The sequence below is a fragment of the Petaurus breviceps genome, unplaced genomic scaffold, assembly GCF_028583685.1.
Source record: "Petaurus breviceps papuanus isolate PSGF00001 unplaced genomic scaffold, PetGlider_PUasm1.0 90822, whole genome shotgun sequence".
Lineage (NCBI taxonomy): Eukaryota > Metazoa > Chordata > Mammalia > Diprotodontia > Petauridae > Petaurus > Petaurus breviceps.
This window is the reverse complement of record NW_027187351.1, coordinates 25,566,247-25,575,819: the sequence shown is the minus strand read 5'-3', so window position 1 is coordinate 25,575,819 and position 9,573 is coordinate 25,566,247. Positions and strand designations below refer to the sequence as shown.

At 35.9% G+C, this 9,573-nt stretch overlaps 1 protein-coding gene across 7 annotated transcripts in view; it reads right to left on the bottom strand.

Moving 5' to 3' along the window:
- Nucleotides 1-9,573, bottom strand: part of SMAP1 (small ArfGAP 1) — a 242,915-nt gene that overhangs the window by 118,875 nt on the left and 114,467 nt on the right. For all 7 annotated transcript variants that reach the window (XM_069070730.1, XM_069070732.1, XM_069070734.1 and 4 more), the window contains one exon: nt 3,024-3,099. In XM_069070730.1, coding sequence (XP_068926831.1) covers nt 3,024-3,099 — 76 coding nt within the window. The remainder of the gene's footprint in view (nt 1-3,023; nt 3,100-9,573) is intronic.

The window sequence follows — 9,573 nt, the reverse complement described above, 5'->3', positions numbered from 1 at the left end:
CACACACACACACACACACACACACACACACACACACACACACACACCACAAGAGAAACAAATGTACTCCAAAATTCACAAAGCTGTTTATAACTGACAGTGAAAGAACCAGAACCAGAATCTGAGTTTTTGTTCAATCAATAGTCATGTTGATAAGATAAATTGCCCAAAAAGGCACAATGGATAAAGAGCTGGTCTTTAAACCAGGAAGACCTGAGTGCCAGTCCTTCCTGTGATCCATTTTGGTACAAGACTCTAGAATCTCTGAAAAATTCTAGAAAAAGTACTGGCTTACACTGGTAGAGGAAGTTTTGTCACTCAGGAGTTCTCTGTTTTAATGAAGTCACAGGTCCAGTCCCTATCCTCAATCCTAAGAAATTACTGGGAGGCACTCTACAAAGTGGATAGATAGCTAGCCACCATAAAATAGGGTCCAATGTTCAAGTCCTGTCTCTGATATATGGCTGGCTGTGTCACTGGAGGCAAATTAGGTAGCACAATGGATATAGAGTACTGGACTTTGAGTCAGGAAATGGCTGTTTAGTTGTTTACACTCAAGTCTGCTATAAACATGTTCAGTGTAGGAATAAATAATACTTGTTGGAGAGCCAGGAAAGTTTTCATTATCTTTATTTTACATTTATTCTGTCCTGAATAAATGGATAGCCTCCTGAAAAGATTACAGAGAATCAGATAAATTCAAGTCCTTTTATGTTGCTTCCATTCGAATTTCCTGTCTCATTCCTTCCTTCAGAACTGGGACTGGTCCCAGCTCTTCTGGGTTACAATCTTTCTGACCTGCCCATTACATAGGCTAGTTAAGCATACATGTTCATGGAAAGTTGGTGACCATCCCTGACCCCCAGCTGGTCTGAGCCAGTTTAGCTCAGGCCCTGCCAGGAAGAAACTTACAGATTTCTCCCAGCTATATGATTGAATAGGGTGCTTCCTCCCTTCCTCCCTTACCCTGATTTATACCTTCCTGCACATTCTGTGCAATGTCTCTTGTTCCTATAGAGCTTTATGGGAGCCAAACTACTAGCATTTCTTACACGTCGGAATCTCCATGACCCCTTTTGGAGTGTTCTTGGCAAAGGTACTGGAGTGGTTTGCAATGTCCTTCTCCAGTTCATTTTATAGATAAGGAAACTGAGGCAAATATGCTTAAGGGTCTCACCCAGGGTCACATAGCTAGTAAGTGTTTAAAGCTGGATTTGAATTCAGGAAAAAGGAGTCTTCCTCACTCCAGGTCCAGCACTCTCTCCACTGGGTCATCCAGCTGCCTAGGAGTCCGGAAGACCTAAATTCCAATTCAGCCTCAAAACCCAAACAACAGCATGACCCTGGGCAATGCATACCCCCACCCCCTACAGTTTTGTCTTCTTATAAAATAGGAACAATAGCACCTATACCTCCCAGGTCTTTGAGGATAAAATGAGAATATTTATAAAGTCAAACACTATACAATTTCTAGTTGTTGTTTTGTTGTGGTTATTATTAACCTTTCAATGCCCTCAAGAAACTCAGTCTCTAAGTAGCCAAGAAGAGTCAGAAAGCTCTACAAAAAGTTTCCTCTTTGGGAATTCCCTTTAGTAAGGAAATTACATATCTGGTCCAGAAAACAAGCAATTAAGATTATCCTAACACCCTAGGATGGCTGCTAGCACAGGTTCTTAGATCTGCTTTTCTAAAGGAAAGCAACTGAAAATGGGTTAACAATCTTACTTTCATCAGTCATATATCTTTTATCTAGTTCAGGGGAAAAAGTCAAAACCCTAAACTTCAGAGAATACAAACAAAATACAAACAAAAGTTACAAGCAGAAGGGGCAGCCAGGTAGCACAGCGAGTAAGAGCACCAGCTCCAGTTTCGGGATGACCTGGGGATCGAATCCAGGCTCAGACACTTAGCTCCCCCCAGAAACACCTGGCCGTGTAACCTTGAGCAAGTAGTTACTTAACCCCAATTGCTTAAAAAAAAAAAAAAGTTACAAGCAGAGAAACAGGTCAGCAGACAGGTTTCTAGCTGTCTGACCATTACAGCCATACCTAATCAGATACCAGAGAGGGAAGCACCAACATGTGGGTTTTCAAAGCCAGGGGGCTCAATGGCTGCCCAGAGTTTCATCTGGCCAAATCACACAACTCTTCTCAAAGTGAGCCCCAAAGCAAAACCTCACATTAGGGTATATATAGCCTTCTCCTGGCTCAGAGAATGTCACAACCCTCTTGACCCACTGCCCAATCACAAAGTAACAAGGTATGGGCCTTCCTGAAAAACAAGCCTCCCACCACGGGCTCCATGTGACCACATTCAGCCTATTAGGGGGCAGAGTATATTTCCAAATCAGGGAAGGTTCTCAGAGTCACTTAAGCCTATCAAAGGGCCTATGGGAAGGGAAGATCTCCAGATTCCCATTCCCATAACAAAGTTTCCTAACGAAATCTTAGCCTAAATTTCTCAAGTTAAAAAAACTTTTTGTAATCAGTTTAATCTCTTTACATTTTTTCACAATTCCATATTTATGCTAAATCCCTCTTAATTATTAAATATGTTATTTGAACATGTCACTCTAGCTTTATTCTATTGCCTCACTGTGGTGAGAGAGTGTGACTTCTTGTTTGTCCTATTGAAGACCATCCCAAAAAAGCCTGGAAAAGCTCCTCACTAAGAGGCTGGTCACCAAGTTATAAATTTTTCAGAGACAGCAACCTATAAAATACAGACATGTATCATTCATCCATAATGGAAGGCATACACACAGAAAAGCATTTTTCTAGATTACAAAAAGAAAACCAATGACACAGACAGTCTCCATTCCCAATGTTTCTCACTTGCTAAATCACATTAACGGTATGTAAGAAGCAAATATAGGCACCAAGACCAATTTTATTTTTTTTACACCCACCACTGTAATACTTCAATTCAGAGGTTCAGTCTCCTTGTTTAGCACAAGATACATGAATACAAACACATCATACAAGCATGTGGTAAAAAAGAAGAGATGGAGAAAATGTACTTACATTGGTAACAGTCACTGCATTTTTGTCGTAGTATTTCTTTTTTTCATATTTATCTCTGATGAAAAATTCCACTGCTCTGAAAACAAGTAAATTAAGGAAAAAAAAATGTGACAATGTCTATTTCCTTGTGACCCATTGTCTTGACCACATTACCAAAGCCTAACCATTCATACTTTTTTTTTTGGCTTTTTGGGGGGCAATTGGGATTAAGTGACTTGCCCAAAGTCACACAGCTAGTTTTTTTGTGTTAAGAGTGTGAGGCTGGATTTGAACTCTGGTCCTCCTGACTCCAGGGCCGGCCACCCCAACATTCATCCTTAATAAGACTTTCCCAATTATAACTCTGTGCCTTTTTTTCATACTATTCTTATACTAAAAATCCATTCTTCTCCTCAGCATCCCCCTTCTGCCTGTGCAATTATTTCTAGAAATTTTACTTTCTTCTAAAAGATTTTCCTAAGCAACAAAAAATCTCTCAACCTAAAACCCATGAGGAAATTTCTTGGCTCATAACACAGAACAAAAAGGAACACTAGAGAGCATATAAAGCATATTTAGCTTTTTATTTTGGTTCTCAATGTAATGTCACTCAATGTGTCAAACAGGTATTCCTGTGTATTAATACATGCATGGGTAATTACCTTGAGTGCTAGGTTGGGAAATGAGAAAAGAAAGAAACAGGAATTAAGTCAGTGGTGCTTTCTTTCATTTATGTGGGTCACTATGGTCCAACTTAATTTAAACAGAATATCCTTCTTAAGTGATCTGCTCCAGCTATTAATGTCTCACTCAGTCACCTTGTATTTATTTTGTATATTTTTTATTTAATTATGTACATACATGTTGCCTTGAAGTCAAGGATGATTTAGGAGATGCTTCATGCTTGTATATTAATTATTAAAAGAGCACAGGATTTGGCATTCAAAATCCCAGCTCTACTACTTATTACCTTGTGACCTTGGACAATTGTCACCCTCAGATCAATCTCTGGGCCTCAGTTTCTTGATGTATAAAATGATGGGGTTAGATAATTTCTAAGGTCTCTTACAGCTCTAAAATCTATAATCCTCTAATTAATTTCTGAAAGTTTCCCTATCCAAAAATATTTCTCCCACTAAACTGTATCATCAATACCTGAGACTCTGCTATAAAAGCTTCATTTCCTTGAGTTAAGGCACTGAGCCTTGTTAAAATTCAAATGCTCTCTAGGATATTAATATATCAAACCAGTTATTGTCAGTTATTCATTTCTGTTGATTAAGTTTATCTGACCTTCTCAAACTAACAGGTAGTCTCAATAAAGAGTTCAGAGTAGGTCTGGAGAACTACCGTGTTTCCTCGATAATAAGACCTATCCCGAAAATAAGCCCTCCCCTTACTGTGTAAGATTCCTCTAAAATAAGCCCTCCCCCGAAAATAAGCCCTATTGAAATTGCTACTGTAGTGAAGGTGATCCCCTGCGCTACACACTACATTACAGTACCCTCTGTATGCACCGTCCCCCCCCCCAGGTGAAACGCACGCCGCGCTCCGAGCTGCATCCAATCAGAGCTGCAGCAGTGAGCGCGTCATCCTGTTCTTCCCCAGTGATTTGCTTATTGAATAAAGGTACATTTTTTTGTTCACATTTACCTGTTTATTAAAATTGCTGTCAATGTTCATTAAAATAAGCCCTCCCCTGAAAATAAGCCCTCTGGTGTTTTTCTGTCCAAAAAAAAATTAATAAGACAGTGTCTTATTATTGGGGAAACACGGTAGGTACTACCTAAAGAAGACCAGGCCAGGTAGTTAGAGAATACCACGCCTAAGGTTAGACTTTAAATATGGTACACCTATTTGTTTTAAAATACATAATCCTAGAACAGCACTTTCTTCTTTTCTTGTAAATAGTATTTTTTCCAATCACATGTAGAGATAGTTTTCAACATTTATTTTTATAAGATTTTGAATTCTAAATTTTTCTCCCTTCCCCAAGAGAGCAAGCAATCCAATATAGGTTATACATGTGCAATCATGTTAAATATATCTTCATAACAGTTATGTAAAAGAAGAATCTGAACAAAAGGGAAAGCCACAAGAAAACAAAAAACAAGTGAAAATAGTATGCTTTGATCTGCATTCAGTCTCCATTGCTCTTTCTCTGGATGTGTATAGTCTTTTGGAATCATCTTGGATCATTGTATTGCTGAGAAAAGCTAAGTCTTATCATAGTTGATCATCACACAAGGTTGCTGTTACTGCATACAATAGAACAGTATTTTCTAGTGGGAAAAATAAAAGGGGGTTGGGACACATTTGCAAGTAGTAAAGATCCAAATCACAACAGCAAACAGAAGCCTTTTTTTAAGTGCAAGTCTAGCTTTTCTTTATATAGGGTTATCTCCAGAAATCCTTCACCAACTCAACCCCAACTGAATCTACTTCTTTCCTTGCAATCTCATAAATGGATGAGTTTAATCCTATTTCCTAAACTAAAGACTTCTGGGATGAGCTGCCGTTACAATTGTCCTGAAGTCCCACTGTCTTCCTCTATCTCCCTGGGTGCCAATTTTCATCAGTGCCTATTAAAACCTTTATATATAGCATGTCATAGACTGACAAACTGATTGACAAAATCTGAACACTCCCTTATGACAAAAAACACAAATATTTAATCTACTAGAGAAGCATTTGGCACAGTGCCAAGTCCATATATGTTTAACTATTATTTGATAAGGATAGCAAAAACTAGAAACTAATGCTATACCTACATCTTTAGGGAATAGACCTCAGGTAACTAACTCAGTGAATATCACTGGTGATAGCCTTCTGAGACACAGATTCAGGAATACCTTAAAAACTATTTACCTAGACAGTTAATGAACATTTTCTCATATATAAGGCAATCATCGTATAGTACGATGATAAAAATATCATTTAACTACTACTTTCCTCCAAAGATTGCCACCATATAAGGCATTCCATATAGTTCTTGGGGTTTTATTAGCTCAGGGATATTAAATAACACATTCACCAATTCACTACTTAATAAGAAAAATTTTAGTAGTCAGGAAGTATATGGATGGGGAGGTCTTTCAAATTCAGAATCTTAAGAAGCAAGGTTTGTGATAGAGAATTCAGATGTCTTTTTCTTCACAATAATAAACATGAGTTTACTCAGTATTATACCTATGACTGCTTTCACTTCATACCCAAAAGAACATTATATCCAGTATTAAGAATACTAAACTCTGAAAAAAGACATCACTTATTAAAGAACTAAAAATTCAAAGCACATTTTTGTATTAAGAGATTTGAGGAAAGGATAAAGACTAATATTTTATCTTCTATGAAGAGAAATTAAAGACAAATTTAAATATTTGGGGGAATTATCTGATTTATACTATGTATTAAAATTTGATAATAAAATCCATTGTTTCATTCATGAAATGTTTATAACTTTAGAGAATCTCTGGTTGACTTCACTATTAATAAAAATTCAAGTCTCTCTTACTCATTAAATCCAAAATAGTAAAGAAAAAAGCACATACACATATATATACATAGACGCATATATGTAAAAGAAATATTTAAAACTTTATTTTGAGTGTTCATATTCATTCTCTTTCATCTTCTGCATTTTCTGTTTTCCCCTATTGTTTGTGCCTCTAAACACCTAAAGAACTAAGCAAGAAACACACTTATGCAACGTTCTTTACATAGTATTTCCCATATCATCAAATGTCTAATTAATGAGTAACAATTAATATAAAAATTAAGAAAAAAATCAGGAAATATTTTATCTTTACTGCCCACTATCCAGATGTCAAATTTCATAAGAACTTAAAGCTATCTTGATATGAATCAACTTAACACAACAAAGAACATGAGAAAAGTGACACTATAACTCATCAGGAAATAACAGTAAATACTACATTTTCCACTAATACTTAAACTTTCAGGTTATGTAACTTGAAGTTTAAAAAAGAAAAAACCCTTCTCACAATAAAAGTAAAAATAATTCAGTAGACCAACCCTTTTTTTCTCCCTTTCCTCCCCACATCTCCCTCCCCATAAAAGGCCTTTAAAATAATACTCTGGGGGTTCAGAAATTTTTTAACAATGCATGTATTATATTTTAACACACACATATTAACTTTTCTGCTTTCATTACAGATACTTACCATTTTTGAAGACAATTAAATTACCATCTACTCCCATAGAACACAATATTCCATTTTCTAGGCACATACTACCGACAGTAGAACAACTTTGAAAAGCTCAAATAACCTCAAAGGAGAAGAATTGTTGATTAGCTCTGCTGCACAATAGATCTCATGAAAATGAAGTAATTAAAGTTTATAGATAAGACCAAAAATCCTAATAATGAAAAGCTTAATGTAAAGCTTTATCATTTGTCATGCACTGGTACATGCAGCCTATAATTAACCACATCCCACATGAGAAATTACACTTTCACAGTAGCTTTTGCATGACTTTTGAAAATTGTAAAGCTTTTAAAAAGTGACAAATCTTGTTAAGTTTGTAGGGAAGTCCCATATTATGCTAGTTTAACTACTGCAGTTTAACTCAGTTTGCCTGTCATTGTCTATAAGGAAAAGGCAAGCATCTATACAAGTTAGGCAGTTCTATGAAAATAAAGCTTTAGAACAGGAGGACTGATAAATCTGAGAAATAATAGGTAACTTACTACTGAAATATAAACTTCACCTCTTGGTGCTTTATTTACAAGTGAAGGAATCACTAAGAGAAATCAACATTGTTATGTCAATGACGTAAATTACAAAAAAAATTATAGCAATAGCACATTAAATATGGAGGGGGGGTTGGAGGGAGAGAAAGGCACTATGTTAAAGTTAGAAAGGTACCATTATAATATTGAGACCAATAGCAACCATCTTTTATACTATCCAACTAGTCACAGTGAATTTATGTAAAAGAATTTTCTATTTTTCAGTTGTTGCAAATAATAACCACTACGTACATTTTGCAAATAAAAAGAATCCCTTTTTTTTTCAGAATGACTGAAAACATTTTTTAAAATAATACTCTGCTCAGTACTCCCCTCATGTGGCTGGGAACATCATCTTAAAGTGATTTTGAAGAGTTTATCATTTAGAAAGAGGAAAACACCTAGACTAATACTACTTTGTGCAGATCTGGCACTTCATAAATATTTGTTCAAATGAATTGAAATGAAATGGAAAATAAACAAGTTTCACAAAATGACAATCAAGTATACTTGAAATACGAAGAGACATGACATGATTTAAAGGAAGAACTGTAATGGAGAACACAAGACATATGCTAAACAGGATAACTAGAAATCTTCTCCCAAACCTTACAGTTGAGTCAAACTCAAACAGAAAAGGTTTCCACTTCAAGTTAGAGAATTACAAATCAACATTATCTATGTTGTACTGCGTGTTTATTCATTTTGTTGAACATTTTTCAATTTATTTTAATCTGTGTTGGGCCTCACTTTTTTTGCAGTAGTCTCGGCTTTGAATTTGACACTTACGTATTATGTCCCAGTAACCAAAGAAATAATACTATTTACTTCCTAATACATGTGCACATAGACACAGACATAAACATACACACATATGTGTATACACATGCATTATTTATTTTATTATTTTATATACAATTATTTATTTTAAAAAGAAATAATGGGGATGGCTAGGTGGCACAGTGAATAGAGCACCAGCCCTGGAGTCAGGAGGACTCCACCTGAGTTCAAATCCAGCCTCAAACACTTAACACTTACTAGCCATGTGACCTTGGGCAAGTCATTTAACCCCAACTGCCCTCCAAGATAAAAAAAAGGAAAAGAAATAAAGGTCTAAAATGAGACTAACATTGAAATTATGCACAGTATCAACTTAAATAATATATCCAACTGTGCAATGTGTTCAGGGCCACTAAGATTTATAACAGGCCATGACCCCTCACACCTATATATCACGAATGCTTTCTTTGAAAAACCAGGAGATGCCAGATATGTCAAGCACCAAAAAATATCACACACAGAAAAGAAATCTGACTATATTTTAAGAGACAGGAAATAACTAACAAAATGAGAGTCATTTCCTAATCAGTTGTCTGTGGTTTGCTAAAGATCAAAATCAATATCAAACATGATTTTTAAAAACAGGCATAGGCAATGGATCAATGGATCAGCAGATATCAACATAGGCTATCATTATTTCCTAAGGAAGTTTAACCAACAAAAGTCAGTTGTCATAATGTAGAGAATAAGACCACTCAGAAACTTCCTCAGATAATAAACATCTAATTTCTCCAAACACAGAGAATGACTTAGAATACAAATTCATTTGTAAAATATTACATAAGATGATGGTAGAAAATTGAATGTTATGATTTCATAAAAGAGAAGAAATAGAGGAGATAAAAGCTTACATGGGCAGCTGGGTGGCACAATGACCTAAGCAGAAAGCCTAGAATCAGGAAGACATAAGTTCAAATAGACACTTACTAGATGTGTGTGTGTGTGTGTGTGTGTGTGTGTGTGTGTGTGTGTGTGTGT